General features: G+C 36.7%; 1 protein-coding gene across 1 annotated transcript in view; it reads left to right on the top strand.

Moving 5' to 3' along the window:
• HHIP (hedgehog interacting protein) overlaps positions 1-22,127 on the top strand; it is a 74,789-nt gene that overhangs the window by 11,262 nt on the left and 41,400 nt on the right. Inside the window, exons 3-4 of the mRNA XM_086464280.1 lie at positions 3,427-3,583; positions 4,379-4,580. Of these exons, the coding sequence (XP_086320406.1) occupies positions 3,427-3,583; positions 4,379-4,580 (359 nt within the window). The remainder of the gene's footprint in view (positions 1-3,426; positions 3,584-4,378; positions 4,581-22,127) is intronic.

The following is a 22,127-nucleotide window of genomic DNA, read 5'->3' as shown; positions in this document are numbered from 1 at the left end:
TCAATCCTGTGTGCAGTGCAAACAAGGAAGGGAGTGAATAGGAACTTGACTTGCTGTAAAGACCCCAACAAATGCTACCACAACATTTGAGTTGTATATCAAAGAGAAGAGGCAGAGGGATGGGTAAGCAGGGAATCCAGAAAAGTGGAGATACGAAGGGAGATACAGTGTGAGAATAGCTGACGGCAAATACGGATGGAGAGAGAAGCTGAGGATCAGCTGAGAGAAGTTTTCCTTTGAAAAGGCTTGAAATCATGCAGCCCATACCCACAGTTTTTCATAGAGACGAACACAGAAAGCCTTCACTGTAACTGCCATAACTGAAAAGTCTGTAGTTGATTCTTGTTTGCAAGACATAAAGCTTTAAAAGCGTAGAAATGCCAGCCTGTGCAAAATCTGATATGTACAACACTTAAACATTATGTTTAATCTTCCTTTGTGATTTCAGTTTTCTGTGTTAACACAGGCACTGCTCTGCTGGTACACAGCTGGTAAGAAATTTGTAATGATATGTATGAGTCTCTTAAAAGAAAGTAATAAGTATAGAAATTCACACAGAACCAAATGTTGCAGTCCTTATTAGGCATAGTTCTCATAGAGGACAGTGACAGAGCTGTATTTGAATAAACTCAGACTGAGCAAAATGATCTTTTTTTTTTTTTTTTTTTTTTCCTCCAAACAATTCTAGCGCTTAGAGGCACTTGTCAGGGACCATTCTTCTGGACACTGTACAAACACTGAACAAAACAGCAAACACTAAAGACCTTGCAATCTAAGCACGACAAAGAAAACATTAAATGGCTATAAGCAGATAGGCGAGTAGAAGCAAATGTTCTTCTAACTGTCTAGTGAAGCTGTTCATATGTTGAATCTAGCATATATAACACAAGCAGGGGTTTTTTTTAATTATCCTTTTTTATAGAACAAAATTCCATCCCTAATACACAGGTGAAACTGTAGTTACAGAGGTTATGTTCCTTCCAGCAACACAACATTTTAGCAATTTACTGACTGATTTTCATAGTTTTTATCAAGCCCTATTTTTTACGAGTATTTCTAAGGAAAATGGAACATAAGCCTACCCTTTGTTGAAACCTGCTGATGGGTTTGCTAAATAGAAAAAGGCAACTGCAGTGCAACATGTATTTAAGTGCATGATAAAATATTTCGTAAGGAAAAGGGATTAGTCTTACATATAAGAAAAGGCATTGCATAAGGTGTTAGTCAAGTGAGTTTGCATCTGATTGTTATTTGAAATGAACATGTACCAAGTAAACAATATGATCATACTATGCTCTCAGTTTTTCTGACTAAAGAAAACATTCAAGCCAAGAGTAGTTTATCTTTAGTAAATAGTAGATGGTATATTTGGAAAATTCTACAAATTCTTAGAAATTGTACACCTCTAATTTGCTATTGCCTTTTCTTGAATGACCCACTGTGCCTACAGAAATAAATTATTAAAGACAAAACTGTGTATTCTTAAGGCAAATAATTCAACAACAAGATTTTAGATTTTGGCATTGTATCTACAAGCCTTGCGATACTTCTCTGTGATTATATCAATGTTCCTCTTCGGTTGTTCCACTTGAAATCATATCTCCCATTTTCTCCAAATAACTACTATAAATTAAAACCAGCTCCTCAGAGATGGTATTTACTGAAGCTCCAAATCATGGTAATTAAACTTTTACACCACAACACACTACCATGTGTTTCCAGATATTATTTTATAGAAACCAAAGGCAGGCTTTGTCGTGTTATTTTTCCAATATTTTTAAAGGAAGATGCATATGAAAAGAAGTATAGTTGGGTGGGAAAGGCTTTCCACTCCACAAAAATTCTGGGATCTAAAAAATTTTCCTATTCCACATAAGGAAGAAATTGAACTCTTTCGAAATTTTCCATGAAGAAAGCCACAGAGAGACCACCCCAGGATAGCTAATAAAGTCGTTGTTAGGACATTTACTTGGGAAATGGGACACTTAGGGTCAAACTCTTGCCTGACAGATGAGGGGCATTGACCTGAATATTCCTCTTCCTAATGAAACACCCTAATTACAAGACATTGGGGTAGTGATACAAGGTTTGCTGTCTGTTTCTCTCTTTTTCATTTAGACTAGAAGTTTGAGTTTGGACCAGAAACATCACGTTAACTAAAATTTTGTCCAAACTGATAATATTTCTGAAAAAGCTTTGCTTTTAGGAAATTGGCATTTTCCAATGAAACACAGCTGTCCTTGATCAGCTCATATAGTACGTTGTAAGCCAGAGGGTTTATGGCCAAGATCTATGGATTTCTGCGTTATTCACAAGTGGTAAAGCCATGCATCAATTAGGCCTCTAATTCCAATGAAGTGCTAATTCTGTGTATCCTGTGTGTTATGTCCTGGACTGTAGTACATCCTAACACAGTATGCCAATAACACAAAGGGGAATGAAGGTAACTTAAGACATATTATCTTAACAACATGTTAGTAAAATAGTACATGTATAACTAGCTAAATTCTATCTTCTTAGATTTAATACTAATGATTAAAAATGGGATAGAAATGACTAGAAATAGGTTTGTAGACAGAAATAGATATGTTTGCTGTCATTAAACATAGTGCAATATCAGTAGTGCCAGGGGTTTTCCTCAAAGGCTCTCATTTTACCAACTTCTTGTTTCCCTGGGTCTTCAAGACTCCTTCCCATTTTAACCTAAAACCTAAAGATCACTTTTCATCGAAGCCAGCTTCAAGCTAGCTCCAGTGTGGCATGAGACCTATCCCCCCTTTTCGGGGGATGGGGGCTGAGGAACTAGACCTCACGATGGGACACTGCGTTCACCCACTGTAATGCTGGGAGTCAACCAGAGGCCAACTGCATGTCAACACAGTGCAGTTCTCAGCAGTACTTCTTGCTTTCTGAGACAACTAATTATTCACTTCTCTGACTGATGTCCTTTGCTGCCAGCATTCCACAAAATCTTTACTGCATGTCTTTTACCAAAGTCTTTGCTGAAATTTTTACTACAACAAGACACTTAAAAAAACCCAACAAAGTTAAATGAAAGCTGCTCAAGCTATTTTACAGCAGATACTACACTTGATTAAAATCAGGGGAAAGTGTATCACAGCCTCAACTCTGAACTTTGTCTCTTAATTTTTTAATGAATGAACAGTAGTGTCATTTTGAATGAACGGGTATTTTTATTTAAGCACACTGAAAATTATGTTTAATACAAATATAGATGAATAAACTATAAAAGGTAATACTGAGTTTGTATTTATTCAAAGCAGGCCTTTTTTTGCAGATAGCACTTTGTTTAAAATGCCTTCTTTTTCCACTCAATATATAATCTGTTTAAAGATTAGTTTAACAGCACAAAACTGCAGACATGACAACATACTAAATATTTGTATGCTCTTTTGCATTTTTAAGGTTTTCTCCAAACTACAGCTGATGAGTTTTGCTTTTACTATGCAAGAAAAGATGGTGGTGTATGCTTTCCAGATTTTCCAAGAAAACAAGTGCGAGGGCCAGCTTCCAACTCCCTGGACCACATGGAAGAATATGACAAAGAGGAAGAGATCAGCAGGTTCATAACGATAAATGCTGTTTAATCTGAAAAAATACTCCAGCAAAGCCTGTGGTTTTCACAGTGAAACAGCTCAGTGTGTGCTTATGCTCAGCAGCTGTGTTTTCCAGATGTTACTTTCTTTTGCTGCTGCTAGTGGATGTCAAAAGAGAAAGTTACATTAGTGTCAATATTTCAGTACCATTTGATATTTATGTTGCTGAAAAGGTGTTAGAATCCTGGTTTGATCCACCCTGTGGATCTTGGTTATGGTCCACCCTGTGGATCATAAATAGTTCTAGGAAGTAATTTCTACCTGAATTTAGTATTATTAAACAACTGCGATCAGTTCATTAGTAAAATTTATTTCATGATTTTCAATTTATTTCATTCGTGCATTATTTTTCATAAAAATAATTAAACTAGATTGTCCCATCATAAGTCGTTATTTTTAAACAGGTTTTAGAAGCCGAATTTTGTCAAATTGCTGGAATTTATTTATTGTACAGTAGCAATTTGATATTTATAAATTGTTCTCTTTTTTACCAAATTTTTTCTCTCCTATTACTCTACATTTCAGTTCTAAGATGAATTAATTTTCTCTTTCTTGTATACAAACCAAATTTTGCTCAAGTGAAGCTCAAATTGATTTTCAGTATTATCTGCTTGCATACATTCAAGGAAATAATTTATTCTGGATTGTATAACTGTGCCTTTAGTACCACTGGAGACCAATCGTTTTATCTTTTAGGGACATTGTTGTGTCATGGTTACAAGAAAGAAGGACTTTCTCACTATTTTTTTACATTTTTTCAGAAAACACAAGCACAACTGCTTCTGTATTCAGGAGGTTGTGAGCGGATTAAGGCAGCCTGTTGGAGCAGTACATTGTGGGGATGGATCCCATCGCCTCTTCATTCTTGAGAAAGAAGGATACGTGAAGATTTTCAGTCCTGAAGGAGACATTCTCAAGGAGCCTTTTTTGGATATACACAAGCTTGTTCAAAGTGGAATAAAGGTTCGATTTTATACTTATCTCTATCTGTTTATATTTTAGCCTGTATATGGGGAAAAAGGGAAGAAATGTTTCTCAGAAATTAATGTAATTTAAACAAAAAACAAGATTCATGACAACAGACACAACAGTTCTATCTGGGAAAGAAGTGAAAACTTCCTTGTTTCACTAAGGGAAAACAGCATCTTACAACTGTCATCACATTTTTCTCTTTCTCTTCATTTTTTCCTCACTTTAAATTCAGAAGAAAATATCCAGCACCAGCATCCCATAGCATTATCTTTGTAATTTCATCCTTTGGGCTCATTTCCATCCTACTAAATTCAGGCAAGCTTTGCTGTGGTTCCAGTGGGAGCAAGTTAGGCTCAGGGCTTCTCCTGACCTGTGGGTGCTCAGCAATGCCCCGGGAGCCGGACACAGGAGGGGGCCTGGAAGTGCTCAGGGACCCCCAGGAGTGGTGCTCACTCCCTCTTGGCTCAAGCTCTAATGGGGCACAAGCTGCCCTTGGTGGGAGGCTGCTTTAAAACCGCATGTATTCGAGACACACGTAAAAAGTGACTGACCCTCTAAATTGAGATGTGTGGGCAGGTTGGTGCAACGTATTTCATCATGTTTAATGGGGAGACTTACACAGTCAGGGGAGTGAATGGTGAATGGGCACTGATGGGAATACGTTGGAGGGTGGAGGTAAGAAATTACATTTAGGTATGGGGTAAGTACTAATGGAAAACTCCTAAGTCTATTGGGGGATATTTTACTTTGGAAATTTCGTAAGTGTTGTTCTGTGTTGATTGCTTGTCACATTTTAGAGTGGTAATGCAAGTAAAATCCAGATACATAAAGCAAATTTAAATTGTAATTAGGTTTTGCCTAGAACAGTCAGGACTATATATCATAAAGCCTTCATGGATGAAAGATATATTGACATACTCTTGACAGACTAATCTTAAATAATAACTGTGACAAAACTGTATCGATTTAAAATGCATAGCACATGCTAACTAGTTATTTTGCGTTTCAGCTATACGGGTAATAAGCCAATTAAGATAGTCTTTTCTTAGAGGAAATCTCAGAGATTTTTGGTTTGGGTTGAAAGAGATAGAGAAATGAAATATATTACACCTTTTTCAGGAAAAGAACCAATTTATATGATTCTGTGATTTCCTGAACACTTCTCTTCCTGCCTCTATAGATAACCATTATGTTCAAGATACCAAAACAGAAGGGACTTATCAGGGGTATTTCCAAACATCAATCTAAGGCTGTTTCACATTTCTTAACTAAAAAGTCTGATTGTTTATCCTTGTGAAAAACTGACACTGAAACTTTCCTCAGAGCTGCTATTGGTCTCAAAGAAACCTTCGTCAAGGAAGCTTATACAGCTGGAACTTAGAGGCAAGGCTAAATGGAAAACTGATTTTACATGCTTCTGAATAGGCAATAGCCTGCTCGATAAGACTCTCAACAGCTACCCTCAGATTAAGATTCAATTTTTACTTCTGTTTTAAATCAGTGACATCATCTTTTTAGTCTTTACTTCCCTAACCATCATATAATACTGTAAACTGGATCTGTTTCAACTATAATATTTTGTGTAAATAATTTGATGTTCTTTAAGCTAGAAACTCTAATTCAATTCCCTGAGATAACAGTCCAGTGACTGAGGATAATTGTATTGCAGTGTTTAATGCAGGCTGGCAAGAACAGAGGCTTTATGTACTTCTCAGGTAAGGAGAAGGGGAATGTGCCTCGAAGCAATACTCCAGCTCTTAAATAGAAATGGAAAAGAATTTGAGGAATGAGTACATTATATAAAATACTAAATATAAATAGAATAAAGTAAACCCCACATAATCCAAATGGTAGTTTTAAAACAAGAGTTCGTAAACATTTTTATGTTTATCCCCTGCAGTCTGATTCCTATAATCGTTGTCCATGGTCCTTTATCCACAAGTATGCAAGATCACTGTGACAACAGTAGCAATTATTCCATCAAAATAGACTACTTGAAGGGTATTTGATATTACTTACCTGTTACACACTTTAAAACTATAAATCAGTAATGGAGAATACTATGGGGATAGACAATTTTCCAGCAGGCAGTGCAGACAGCGTAGAACCAGCAATTAAAAAAAGCCCCACTATCTAAAACACTGCATCCACATGCCAAGTGCAAGAATTGCTGAATGTGTCCTCTGTGCATACCTGCAATATGCTTGTAGTGTCAGGTAGATGAGTTTGTATGTGTATATTTTCCTTGATGTGCCTGATACTTCTCATGTAGTAGTGTAAGTGAAAAAGTAAAATTAAATAAATGAATTTTTAGTTGTCCCTGAACAAACTTAGGCCCATATGTTCCAGTGAAGTATTTTGGCAAGGTAATATGTTGCCTTTTTTTGGTCCTCTGTTCATTTGCACAGATTCGTAGATGTTAACCCAAATATCTAGTCAATTCCTGTATAACATCATCCATATAATGTTATTCTTGAATTAACATAGAGACTCTTCATTGAAGTAAACAAAAACTGTTCACCTCTTTTCCAGCCTTGGAGTAACGGTAGCAAGAAAAGGCAAACAAATCTTTTTCCCTAAAAATAAGTGTAAAAATTTTCTCTCTTCTCCCCAAGTATCTCAAAATAGCAGTTTCTGTTGACTAGTGACAATAGTAAAAATATTTTTTCTAACTTTTATAGATATATGTTGTATCCAGTAAAAAAAAAAAAAAAAAAAAAAAAAAAAAAAAACATCATCTACAATAATGCAGCTGTGGTTGAATGAAAGGTAATTTAAATTAATGCCTCTGAAAAGTGTTTTGGACAGCTATCCCAAAAAGATATGTTTACTGTTGATAGATGGAGTAAAATAGTGGTGGTTGATTTCCTCTTCTTTTTCTAATGTAAAGAGGAAATTTAGGAGCGATAAAATAGTTACATTATCACAAAGCAGCAAATCAGCTGCATGGTGATCTTCCAAAGAATATACTTAAAACTTGAGTTATATCTTGAGGCTGATATAACCAAGAAACAGAAGTGACATATTTCCTTCATAAAAATAATCCTGGACTTTAGTTCCGATCTCCCTAACATCATTTCGCTCATGACAGCACTGGCAGTCAGATAAGGAGGAAAACAATATACAAAAACAGAGGAAGAGACTGCATTGTATAGCAATCAGCCATGATCCTAAAAAAGATGCTGGTTTGTTTCTCTAATGGAACAAATGGTCCCTGTGTTGATGAAATTCATTTGGAGCTCCTAACATTCCTGTGAGCAAGCTTGTAGGGCTTCCTCGCTGGTCCTGATAATCTAAGCACATAAATAGGATTACCGGGAGTTGCTTCTTGTCAGTCACTCCTGTGAAGGCCTGTGGATATAAATGGAAATTAAGTAAGAAGAGTGGTACAACCTGATACATATGTTTTATTGGGCCATTGCCTTTTAATGTTCATTGAAGTCATTGAGGTCTCTGCTTGAAAATTGTTGCCGAAAGTTACGTATTTTGATTTAAAGGAGTTCAAATGAAAGAGAAGAAGTGGTAGTTTTATATGCTGACAGTGTCTTAGAAGGAACTAGCACATGTAGAAGTATTTCATAACAGAGAGAGATGCCATGAATGGATGATGGTAGCTTCTGCTTCCTGGAGGCCCTACTCAAGAGAAAATGTGATGCAGGATTCCTGAAAATTAAAAAAAAAAAGGCAAAAAAAAGCTCTGAAGAGCCTTTTTTCTCTGCACATCTCCCAATTTCTAATCCTCTCTGACAGCACAGTTACCAGGAATGCTTTTTTGATCTTCTATTTTTCAACTTAGTTGTTGGAAGCCATGAATGGATCTTAATGAGAAGTTGCTAATTCACCATCTGTACCTCTCTCCAATGTATTTTATGCATGTCACACTGGCTACATAAGTATTGTAGTATGTGTGGATGCACTGGGCACTTGGCCAGGACCTTCCTGGCACCCTTAACCTTCTCTTCCCTATCTCAAGAACGTGGTGGAAAGAAGGATGCTGTTCACCTCAGTCTTGCCCCAAAGTTGAGTAAGGATGTGAATGAGACATGTGCCTGTAACTTGAATCTAGGACATGCACCTGGGCTCAGCTACTTAGGAATATATAGCCCATTGTAGTGCAGAAAATACGGATTTCATCACCTGTGCCCACTGATATTACAAAGTACGCTGAAAAGAATAAGTATTTACCAGAAAAAAAAAAATCCTAAAAGTCTGCTTCCCTGTTCTGGTGATTTACTGCTCCATTATGTGGTGGTGAAGAGAGTTGTTAGTTACAAAGCAACATTTTACAGTTGTTCCTCGAAAGTTATGTAGCAAAGACAATTTTTAAATGAAAATATTAGTACCCGTTTTTTTCTTTCAGACTGATTTTCACTACCATTGTTTTCTTTTGTTTTAAACTACTGCCAAGTAGTAGAGAGGCAGAAAGTTTGAATGAGAAGCTGTTGAACTAATAATGGCAATACTTTGATTTCACTGGTGTTTAAGGAGACATTAATGAATTATCAAGAAAAAATAGTCCTGATGTATCTGAATTTTGTCAAAAAGTTAGGCAAAATAATTAAATGCTTTAAAAGTATCAGGCAAATATGATTTTCTTCCATAATGCATTCAGAAAAAAAAAAAAAAGGATCAAAACATTCTAAATACTTGAATTTAATGGTTTCTGGAGATGTAGCAGTGCTGAATATGTTATTATTGCAAAATGAGTCACCTTGTACTCAAGATTGTATCTAACTTACAGAAAAATGCTGAATGCTCTACCAGTTCCTCAAATTTCCTTGCTCCCATGGCTGTATTTTACCTTATTAACTGTATTATTTCCTAAGATTTGGAAACCTTTAGATTAGTAGCAGCCACCATAAAATGTAGCACAACCTATTACATCAATTTTCAGTCACTCTCTTGTCTCCCAAGCCCAAAAACATGTAATGGTCTAAAATATATTGTTCAGAAGGGCAGGCATCAAGGTGTGATTTAGCAACAACAAAAAAGGAAGAGCCTACCACTTCTCTTGGGAGTTAAATGCTGTAATCACCGTTCAAAATACTTTCCAAAAAGCTAAGTAGCTCTAGGACTGCAACTGTTAGTCCTTAAATCATTTTTGCGGTCCTTCCCTACAATCATTCAACTTCCTAACATCCTTTTAAAGTGAAGGAACTCAGAACTGTACAAAGTAGCCAAGTTTACATCTTACTACTGCCAATGGTAAAATCAAGTCACTGTAGTTACATGGTAGTTTTCTACATATAAATCCACCAACTGAATTAGCCTTTTAGGTATGGAATTGCAGTTGGGCTTTGTGTTCTGTTGCTTGTCATCTCTGATCCTCAAGTTATTTTCAGTTTATTGCTACTTTTTTTGATTGTGACCAAGCTCTGGTGTAGCGCTGGTGTATATCTGCTGACTATAGGGTCATAAATTGTGCAGCCAGCAAGAATGGCTGTATTTTGTTGCACTTTGCCTCACACAGTGCCTAGAGTAGAAACCCCTGCAAAATGGGTATCCTTAAAACTGTGCTTATGGAATTACCACTTGTACTTGTGTAGAGATTTTTTTTTTTTTTGGAGCTAGTAATAAAATATTCTATCTCATAGGAATACTGTGGTACTCAGAAGCAAGGCCTCTGAGGAAGGAAAGGGCAGGGCAGGGGAGGGAAGGGAAGGGAAAAGGGACAAAAAATCTCCCATGAAATGTTATTGGAGATCACTGTTAAGAATATATGAGTTAGACTCCTTGACCTCCATCACCTTCTTCTCTACTCTAAGCCTATGGTTTTCCTTGTTAGAAACACTTAAATTTTAACAGAAACTTCCCCTAAATCCTAAGCCATAATCACCTTATGATTTCATCTTTCAAATTAATCAGTAAGACTAGTTTATATGTTCTTTTTAATTCCCAAAGGTTTTTAAATGCTGTATTTCTATATAATTCCTCGTAAATATTTTAACATCCGATTTTCTTTGCAGTGAAAAAAATATAGAAATATCTGACAATTATGCTAAGTGTATGCTCAGCAAATTTCCAATAGTCTGAAGAAGAGTTAAAAGTTGGATATATTCCTTACTGTATGTTGGTTAGTTTTTATATGACAGCACCTTTCAGTCTTGCAAAGTCTTATTCATGAGTGATTCAGTGATTCAGGTAGGAATCTTCTATGAAGAGTGCTGTGGAACACAGCAATTCTTATATTCAGTATCAGACTATGAAAGTAGACTGTCGGGTATTAAATATGCTAACTATGCTGCTATGAGCCAGTTATTCCAGAGTTTCTCAGGATCACATGAGCACCTTGTCACCATAGGCACCTTTTTGCAGGAATGCAGGATTAGTAGTGAAACTTCTACTATGCCTTCATGTTTGTATCACAACATAACATTTAATCACATGAATACATAGTACTCAGATCATTCAATATAAAATACAAATAAAAAAAGTGAAAACAATACCACTACCTCCAGCATTGGTGCAGTGTATTTCAAGGAGCTTGTAATGGGTTGTGCAGCCTTTGCACTGAGGAGTGCTGTTACAGAAAACTACAATAAAGCAGCGATAAAATCAATTTAAAACTTAGTGTGTGAATAGAATCAGATTGTTTGTGTCATTTGCTGAATTGTACGCTCAGTTCTATCACTGACGAAACATCTCACATCTTCCTGACAGTGGATATGGACATTTAGTTTGGAATCATGTTGATGTACAGACCTAAGTTAATACATACACTGTCCATCAATACCCACAGGGTTTATGTTACTGACAAAAGACCCACGATTCATGCTAATCCTTCCATCTAAGTCCAGTAATTTCAATCAATTACTTTCCTCTGAATTCTTATGTGGATGACAGTGAAATCAATGGACCTTTCTTGGACTTCTTTGCCTTGACATCACAGAGCAAGCTAGGCTCTCCTCCACTAAACACTAGTTTATGCACTTGGCTTGGCAAAGGCCATCTTCTGCTCTCTGCTCCCTAAAAAGCCAAACTTATGGTGGCTACTAAATTTGTGACCAATGACTCCCGAACAGAGGATTATTTTGATGCATGGAGAGAAAGGGGAGCAGTGGAAGGATGTACTTCTCTTCCAGGCTTTAGGACTGGAAAGAGAATTGGGAGACCCCATCTTCGTTCTTTAACCTAATGGGCCTGCAACTCTTCAGAGTTACTAAGAAACATTGTCTATGAAAACTCTGGAGAGTAAACCCTCTGTTCTACCAGACCAAGCTCTCATCTGTCTGTGAAGAATAGGGTTAGTCCTCTAAAATAACATTGTTAGAGTATAGAATATGAAATATTACATATATCCTACTAAGGGCCATGAAGATGATCATGGGGCTGGAGGACCTCCCCTATGAGGACAGGCTGAGAGAGCTGGGGTTGTTTAGCCTGGAGAAGAGAAGGCTCCGGGGAGACGTTCTCACGGCTTTCTAGTACTTAAAGGGGGCCTGTGCGAAAGGTGGGAAAGGACTCCTTATCAGGGAGTGTCGTGATAGGACAAGGGGTGAAAGTTTCAAACTGAAAGAGGGGAGATTTAGATTAGGTATTAGGAAGAAAATCTTTACTGTGAGGGTGGTGAGGCACTGGCACAGGTTGCCCAGAGAAGCTGTGGCTGCCCCCTCCCTGGCAGTGTTCAAGGCCAGGTTGGATGGGGCTTCGAGCAACCTGATCTAGTGGGAGGTGTCCCTGCCCATGGCAGGGGGGTTGGAACTAGAGGATCTTTAAGGTCCCTTCCAACCCAAAACATTCTGTGATTCTATGAACAGTGTAAGATTTCATTTTCGTTTCATTCTGCAATTAATTCCACCAATGCTGAGTACAAATTCTATTTGCTGTCTTGCTCCTGTACTTCTAACTAAGGCTAATTAAATGGTAAGTGCATGTGCATAGGCCCTAGCAGAGTGGCAAGGGAAATAAAATTATTGGCATATAACAGCGGTATGTTTTGGGGTATTCTTTGCTGTCCTGGAACTCCTCTTTCAGAGTATGAAAGGGGAGACTTTAGGATATCTTTGGTGAAACGCTGAAATGCTACGTTGTCTGTGTGGTTACAAAAATGACAAAGCAACCAGCACACACCTCAGCTTTCCACTGAAGACTGCAGAGGGGGAAGTGGAGACTATTCTTCAGCACAGGACTTACCTGTGAAGTCGTGTGGCGTCACAGGACATGGGGATTTCTCACTCGTTCAAGAGGTCAGAAAAGCTTCAGTTAGACATGTAGCACAACAGACGTCATTTCCGAGGCTACACCTCACCCGTGACTTGCCCACTAGGAATCACAATTAATTGGTTTTAAATGTCTTGACATAATTGGGGCAGAAAACTAGGAAAGAAATAATGGTTAAGGTGTGCAGATGGCCAAATGTGAAAGTACAGGTTTAAAGTTAAACCAAGTAGAATGTCCTTGTTTATAATGACCTTAAATGTTAATGAAATAGACACAATGCACACAGCACAACAGCCTTAATGAGAATTCAGCCTTCTTCATGAAAAGGAAGATTTTTTTCTCTATTAGTTATAATTTCTATATGATTTTTGAGAGGGCGATAATACTTCTGTGAGGACTTACTTAATATACTTCAACTGTATTCAGAAACTGTAAAATGCAATTAGTGTTTCAACTGAGGACTATATAATGACAGTGAAATGTGCCTGGATTTCCAATTAGCCATTTGCAGCTTTTGGTTCTAATCCTAATAGGGACACAATAATCCTTCAAAAGCGGCTGTATCTTACCACCATATAGCTCTGTTGCTTGCACAGAAAATAAAGATTCTTAAAATTCTGAAAAGCATGCGCCAAAAGCTCTAGAGACCTCTCTTTTTGTGTGAGAGACTGCACTAGATAACCATACCCAAGCTAGCAACTGTGGAACAGTGCAGTGACTCTCGGGTTGTAAGCTGACCAGATGAAGAATTGCCAGTTTATTCTAAGGAAATTTGAATCAACAAAACATAATCGTTTCTGTTGATTTTGGGTAGTGTGTCTTAGATTTGAGGAGCTGAGAGGGGAAAGAAGATAATAGTTTATCATTTTACATGCACATGTGTAGATTTTAATGTTCTGTGTTTCCTTGAGAGGAATCCCATGGTGCCAATTAACCTAACTTATTCCAAAACAATTCTCTGTTTGGAAAGAATAATTTTCATTGTGGGTGTTCCATGAAATTGTATGCCTCATACCCTGTTATTACTGAGATGTGTGCAGTGCAATTGTGAATGCCAGTTTCTTTTCCATGCGCTATATAGATTATAGCTGTATCCCACACACAGTGCTAGATAATCCCTACTTTAATTTTGTTATGTGTACAAATCCTTTTTGAACATTTAGCGGTTTTAAAAATGTAAAAATCCATCGTCTTCTGAAATTGCATTTGTTAAAACCAAAAGCTGAATTTAGAAGTGATCAAAACCAATGAATAACATGGTAATTATCTAATTACAAGGAAATTATTGCGTTGGCTGAAATATAACAGGCAGATCATGATATCCAATACAAAATGGCAAAGAAGGAATAAAGTTACGCAGAAAATTCCATGGTTTTTAGCCAACACAGTTTCAACCACATGTTTTTCTTTAATGGGAGGAGATTTAACAGTCCACTAAGGCTCCAAGATTCATCATCCCTTTAAGCTCTTGGACACCCCAAAATCTGTAGTGAGGTCCTAGAATACTTCAGGGAACCCATGAAGTACTGGAGCTCTCAAAAACAGTACCAAGTCCTTGAGACTTCTTTCCTGTCCATCACAGCTATATGATTTCCTCTGGTGTTATATCCCTTGTACTATGCCATACAGAAAATGGGTCATGTCTTTGTCTTGAAAGAGATTAACAACTGACTAACATATATACTTTCACAGTTAATACAGCCCAACTGCTATTCCTATATATACTTCCTCCAGATGCCACAGAACAATTTTCCTCTATATCCTATTACACACATTTTCTCACAAGCTCTTAAGTCCTATTCCTTAGACAGGATCAGCAAGTTGGATTGCGGGAGGAACACTTCCTCCAATGGAGCACTGGTATATTATCATGTTTTCCACCCATGTTATCCCCTTTGCAGTTAAAATTGGACAAATGATCTGTCCCTAATTTAATGGTTTATATATAATGTTAGTTTTAAAAAACAGTCAGAACTAATTTTTCCCATTACCAAAAAAAAAAACCCTCCAAAAGATGAAACCACTTAGTAGCTGACACTTATTTTTGTTCGCTGTCAGTGTCTGCCTGCATTCTCATATTGCTGGAATTTTAAAAGAAATTATTCCATAAATCTCAATAAAGTAATATTCTCTCTTAGATTCAATTTGGAAAATGGAATATACAATCTGTGGGAGAGAGGTCTGCAAAATACTTTCAACCATTTGTTTTTAATTTACAGCAGATACTTTTTAAAACCTTGATCTATCTTCACTGGCATTGAATCGTAATCCCTACAGCTGAATTGCAACAACTTTAATTTATGTAATAATCATTATTTTTATGCTAACTGAATGCCTTGAAAAGAAATAAAAGTGGGATTAAATCACAAAAAACTTTTATATTTTTGACATTCCTAAAAATTCTGTGAATCTCCATCAGCTAGATTCTCAATCACTGTACCAGCCCAGAGACAACTTACCAGAAGTGCTAGCAGATAAATGGATCTGCATCACACTGTGTGTGAAGGAGAAGAGAATTTTTTTTATATCTAACTACATAAGTATTTACTTAAACTTGAAACATCCATATCAGTTTTCGGAAGTGTAATCAGTTTTCATGAGGAACCACATTAGAAGGAAGTTAGCTCCTCTCAGGACGTCATTTCAAGCTCTTCCTTAAAGAAAACACATCCCTGTCCATTACAAATTGAATGCTTAATTGTGACTAATGAATGTAAAATAATACTGTACTGCCTAGTTGAAGATGTGACTAAGAGCTGTTGACTCTCCTTATCAAGTATCGGATGATATTTAGGTGCTTTCAGGCATGCACTAAACCTTGAACACTAGAGATCTAGGTAAATAAATAGAATTTCAGATTAGAAGAAAACCAATGCAAAATGTTGGCAGCTTCCATTACTGCTATTTTCCTCCCTGATAATTGCCTGACAGGATATGGCAGGACAGTATTATCAGGACGCTAATGCTACAGTGACTTTTTGAGGGAAAGAGCAAGAAGTCAGTGGTCTCATCTAACATGCATGTGTGTGCATCTGTAAGTCAGTCAGTAAGATCAAATAAAACTTAACAAGCCACCTATGAGATTACTCAAATTTGCCCCTACACTTACTAACAGATCACAGCCCTGGCAAATACGGTGAAGTTCTAAATGTCATGTCAAAAGTTTGAAGTAATAGACAAATCCAAATGTAGAGAATATTAGAGAACTGCCTAACAGAAACGAGTCTCTGACAGGTTTTACCCCCTCCGCTGGGTTGCCTCTCACTGGACAAATCAAAACTATTACACAGAACAGTATCCATGTTTCTCCAAAGGCCTGTGGGTCTGGGAAGGCCACAGATAAAATTGGACCAAACCCTTTATTTACAAATGCTTGGTAAAAAAATGTGTAATCAATTACTTAATTTGAAAGCCATTTCAGTTCTTGAAGCAGAAGCGTTTAAAACTGTGGTTTTGCTGTAGTTTAATGAGTCAGTATTTTGCAACTTGCAACATTTTGCACTTCTTACAAATTATAGAGACCTTTTAGTAATTTCACTTTTGAAATAGTATGTTAAATATGTATGTGGCACAAGAACAAAAGGAACATAGTTGTATAAAATTTGTATACATTTTATCAATGTGTATAAATTTTATTATATTTTACTATCTGCATAAATATTTCAACTTCCAGGAGTAAGTATTCTATGGAAAAAACAGTGGTAAATGACTAAGGGAAATGAAGTTAATTGGCTACTTACTAACTAGTAACTTCTGAAATCAGTTTAAATGAATGGTCAAAAAAAAAAAAACCCAAACAAAATGCGTGAAGGAAACTAGTACTCTTCTCTCAATCTGAGCACTGCTAAAATTATCTTTTAATAAGGCCTGAGAATTCCTACCTGTGTTGAATAAAACAAAAATGTACCTTCAACAAGCAGTGAATGATTTAGAAGGTGAAGTGAGACGTAATGAACTAGAATCCTCAGTACTGAATTTGATTTCTTTGATTTCCTTAAGTGCTGTAATTCATCAAAACACCAATTACAGATGTTTTCATAGAAAATGAAGATAATATCTTATTTGTGTGTTTGATGTACTCGATATGCAGTGAAGGAGAGGTTTGGGGGAAAAAACAGCTTCAGAAATGAAGCACCAGGTTTCAAAGCAGACTGCAGTGTACCAAATTGGTTAGCAAACCTGTATTATCACTTAATAGTAACTGGTTATAAAATAAAAAGTGCAAAGGGTATTGCTTGTATTATAGTATCACTGTCTGGAGTATTTAGAGACACTTCTGAGGCTGGACTGCATAAAACTTACACTTCTTCCATTATGTTTCCTTGTTTTCTGTGTTAATTCTGCCCATTTGCCAAAAGGTAGAATAGTGTTTTCTTAATGCTGTCCTCAAGTACATAATTCTTCATTTGATCAAAAACTAGTGGAATTAGGATTTGTGTTTAACTGGTTAAAGGTCTGCATCCATGATACTCTGTGTTTCAGTTCAAGCTGTTTGAAACTTTGTCGTCTTAATTTTGAGACTGAACATACATTGTGTTGTTCTAATTGCACTGGCTTTTTGCAAAGAACTTTGTACTGGATTCAGCCAAGTTAAAGGGTTTCCAAGATCATGGTCTTGGCTCAGGATAAATGGAGCCAATGAGCTAAACAAATTCCTGCTTTTTGGGTTCTTATAGTACAAGAAAAATGGAAAGAGCAGAATACTTTTACTGCTTTATACAAGTGAAACAGTCCTGGAAACTGCAAAAATATAAGTTAACTGTGTTTATGTCAGCAAGACACACTATTTCAGAAATTATTTTTAACTTTCTTGTGAAATGTGAACCACAAATTATAACATTAATGAAGCAAATATTTCTCACTTGGCAAATTTAAGAAAAAGTTAGATTTAAGAGTAATCACTTTGGGATTTAAAATAATAAAGAAGTTTTGTCTAGTACAGACAAATATTAGTATTCTTATAACATGCAATAGTAATAGCTGTCTTGCACTGTGCTGAACGAGGATACACATGACTATTTGTTTCAACTTCTGTTACTGAGAATGCTTTTCTAATGAGCTAGATTTTAAAATTGGGATTGAAATAAGTGAGTAATGGAAAAAAAAAAAAAGAAAAGGGACTTCTAATCAGGAAAACAGTGTACATTCTTTCAAAGTCATGTTTATAAGTTCAGAGAAGCAGTGGATCTAGTTCAAAGACAAACCATATTTCAATCTGTTTTCCAAAACCACTATATAGTTCATTACTAAAGTTTGTTTTCAGCTGAATGTTAGCCTAATGACTACTGATTACTCGAGGTACATTACTGTACATCATAATGTACTTTCACACAATTTCTATTTACTACAGGTCACAAAATCATTAATTTACAGTTTGGGTTTCAGGGTTTCTTTTTCATAATGTCAGGAACCAACTGCTGTTTCAATGGACTTAGGCTCTCAAGCCATGGGAGAACCACTGATTTGCATTTGCTGATTTGAAATAACCATAGGATATTTAACCTGCAAGAATTCATGCTGCGCCAACATGAATTTCAACACACGGAGAGTTAGGTGTGTAACTGACCTCCCAGATACACAGTTTGATTCATGCACAGAGGAGTATTTCAGTTTAGAAAACCCCATGTGGTTTCACTGACAAGCCCTTTAGACTTTAGGCACTCTTAAAAGTGCATCGAATAAACAAGTATTTCCTGGTGACTTTTTCATGTGTATCACAGACATGTATTTTTAAGCCCTCTCAGTATAATACTGGAAAAGTGTGTGGACACCAAAGGCAATCATCTGTTACAAGAATTCTGGAATACTGAGAGGGCGAATCTAGTCTTGATGCACGTCTTGAGTGAAATATATGAGTTGATTCAGGAAGTTAATGTGGTTGAGCCACTAAATAAAAGTGACCATAATATAATTAAGTTCAACATCCTCCCATGGGATCCTACCATGAGGTAATAATATTACCGTACTTTTCAAAAAAGGAAGATTTTTATATTGAGGAAGTTAGAAATAGCCTGAAGGGGAAAGTTAGGAAATTAAAATCCATAGAAGCAGCATGGAGGTTCTTTAAAAGTACCTTATTAGACTCAGAGCAAGTATGTATATACTGGAACAATTAGGAAACAAGAAGGTGAGAAATATAGCAAGGTATGAGAGAATGTTCAGGCCCCCCCAAAAATAATAATCCTATAATAAAATGGAAATCCAACTCAAGTGACACTAATAGAGCAGAATATAAATTCAGAACACCAGAGTAAGGGTTATATCCTGCCATTGTTTCACTGGCAAAGTAAATAGGAGTTTCCCATAAACATTTATGGTAAAACAACATTCTGGAGGTTCAGAGGAAATTTAAAGAACAAATAGGGGAAAATACAGAGAATTTTTTAACACATTGTGATAAAAGAACTTCCTCAAGCTAGGTGATGGTCTTTGGCGGAGGCCGCTTAGCTAGACTTATAGAGTATAAAAGCAAGAGAGATGCTTGATTTCTTTGCATAAGAGAGACTGGGAAAGACACACCCTATAGTTCGTGGTTAACATTTTCTGTTTCTCCACCTGTAGGCTGAGAAAAATAAAAAGAGAGGGAAAAAAGAAGTGATGGAAAGCACCAGCATATATTGCACTAAAAATAAGTGCTCTAAAGGAACTGAAAATTGGAGTAGTCGAGATAATGAAGTTGTACTTCAGGGGTTTTTTTGTGGGGTTGTTTTTTTTTTTTCACAATTTAACTGTTATCTGTGAGTCTGGCTGTAAAAGGGCTCTGAAGGTCATCTTGCACATTATAGAGAAGTGAGAACCTAGAAAAACCCTACATGAGAAAAACTAAGAGAATTGTAAAATTAGGTCAAAAAAAGCATCTTGTGTAAGTGTTAATTTGCAGCCACAAACAGAATTCTGTCAAAGAATTCGTAAGATAATGAAGAAAAAATAGTTTACATTTCTAGAAGTTTTTATACAATGTCTCTGAAAAAAGTAATATGAGAGATTGCTCGTCATAAAATTAAGAAAAACCCTATTGTGTTTCAGACTGCTCTCAGGGAAGAACTGCTCTGTATCAGTGCCTCTGTAACATACCTCTAGTCTACTGCGAAATTAGGAGGTGAAAAACAAATAGACGAAATAAATCATTGATATCTTAAAAATAATTTTAAAATGTGTAATCTAGTATTGCTTCCAGAAAATCAGCCATTACTTTGAAGAGTTCATGCTAACTAAGTGGCAGAATTTGCTGGTGATGCAAGATTGAAGTACATTGATAGGAAATCTAGAGAAATTTTCTAAATCTGGGTAATGAAATGGCACACTAAATTCAGGATAACATACTTCAGGAAGAATCTTTAAACACACAAAGAGCTCTCTCACCTTATTCTATTTTGTCCTGAAAAATATTTAAGAAGCATCAGCAAAAACTCCGAGTAGCTATCCAACTATAAAAAAGCAGGTATTAAGCAGTATGTAAAAGAGGGTTTGAAGTACTTTGGAGAATGAACACTGTCCCTGTATAACTGAGCAGCATCCTCAGGAGTTCACCAAGGCACAATTGGATTAAATAATGTTGAAAAGAGGTTTTGTTTGGTGACATGTAAAAATACATATTTACTTTCAAAAGAATAAGACGTGGCAGAAACAGGTGAAGTAATACATTTCAGAGAAGGCAATATTGCCTTTTCATTCTCTTTTTTTTCTTTGATGAAAAAGTTTAACAAATTGTCACACAAAAAGGAATGACATTTGAGCAACATAATCACTTGTCTGTTACATACTGCTGCTTTGATAGTTTTGATTCAACACCAATTGATGAAGGATTCACCTGTAGCTTTCCTACTATTATAATTTATTATCCAATTGTTTACTAAAATTACAGTAGCCATGTAGCTTTCCTGATAGGGAATCAGGTCATATGTCAATAAAACTCGGTGCAGGTAGGTCCTAACTCTGCTGGTGTTGTAGTCTATACAACTATCACCTGTAATCTTTGTTTCAGATTCCTTGTCTGGAAATATCCTATTGTTAATGTTTGCTTCTTTCATTTCTGTGTGGAGCAGAACCAAGACTTCTCAAAATCATCCTTTATGTGAAACTCTGAATATGATGCAAAGTTAGGTGACTTGGGAACTCATTTAGGCTATCAGACTCACACGTAGTCTGCTTTATATCAGGGCGGGATGCAATAGTAAGCACTTCCAAGGCTATCAACAGTGACTAAGGGTTGTCAAGATATGCTTCCAGGGACAGTTGTAAAATATTGGACGCAATATACAATAAGACAGATGAAATTCAGAGAAGCAGCTCCAAAGGCACATATAAAGTTAATGGTACTTGCTCATAAGGAGACCTGCTGTGCTCCTGTGTGTAATTAAATATTGTTTGGTAAAAGAGAATCATTGCTCTATATAGATGATCAGGGAAGTTATTCAGGATATGCAAATTACAGATTGTAGTCCCTGCTACGAATCGAGTGCAGAATTCCCCTTCCAATTTTACAGAAACTGTTGTTTGGAAACCTTCTCAGGTCAGGACTAGAAATTCTAGTAAAAACAAAGAAAGAAAATGAGAGAAAGTCCATAACAACATAACCAATAACTTGATAAGTTAGACCTTTACATGGGATGTGTAACTTATTTTTTTACCAATTAGGATTTTCCAACATTTAAGTGCCGCAGTAATGTTTTGCCAAAAATCCTAGACTAGCATTAGTGATTTAATTCTATATATTCATTGCCATATTTAACTGCCTCACTTGCTGAACAAGCTCCCGAAGCCTTCTATTCTCCAGGTTGAACAAGTCCCACTCTTTTGGCCTCTCTGCACAGGGCAAGTGCTCCAGTCCCCAACCACCCTTCACTGAACTCACTCTGGTGTATCGATACCATTCTGGTACTGAGGGGGCCTGTAAAACCAGACACAGTATTCTAGATGCAGCCTTGTGAGTGCAGAGTCAAGGAAGGATGATCACTTGCTCTGCTGGCTGTGCTCTTGTTCATACCGCCCAGTATGCTCTTGGTCTCCTCTGCTGTCAGGGTATGCTGCTGGCTCATGTCCAGTTTGCTGTCTACCAAGGCCCCAAAGTCCCTTTCAGCAGAGCTGTCCCCAGCCAGTCAGTCCCCTGCCTGTATTGTTGCAGATGTAATAGGATTTGAAAAAGTCTGCAGTAATCTGTACCTGTAGTTCAGATTCATTCCTTCTGACTGTGGCTATCCAGCCAGAGGTGGTTCTTCCTCAACTCAATGAATTTCTCATCAAAACCTTAATCTAGAGGTAGCCTCCCCTGAGATACCTTTCTTAGCCTTCTGTCCCTCTTCCCACTATGAAACCCATCCAGTTGCTTTAACCACTGTAAGGCACAGAGCTTCCTATCAGGCTGGCTCCTCTCTCTTA

This window comes from Leptosomus discolor, chromosome 4 (genome assembly GCF_034619465.1).
Source record: "Leptosomus discolor isolate bLepDis1 chromosome 4, bLepDis1.hap2, whole genome shotgun sequence".
Taxonomy (NCBI): domain Eukaryota; kingdom Metazoa; phylum Chordata; class Aves; order Leptosomiformes; family Leptosomidae; genus Leptosomus; species Leptosomus discolor.
The sequence above is the reverse complement of the archived record's forward strand: the minus strand, read 5'-3'. Positions and strand labels throughout refer to the sequence as shown.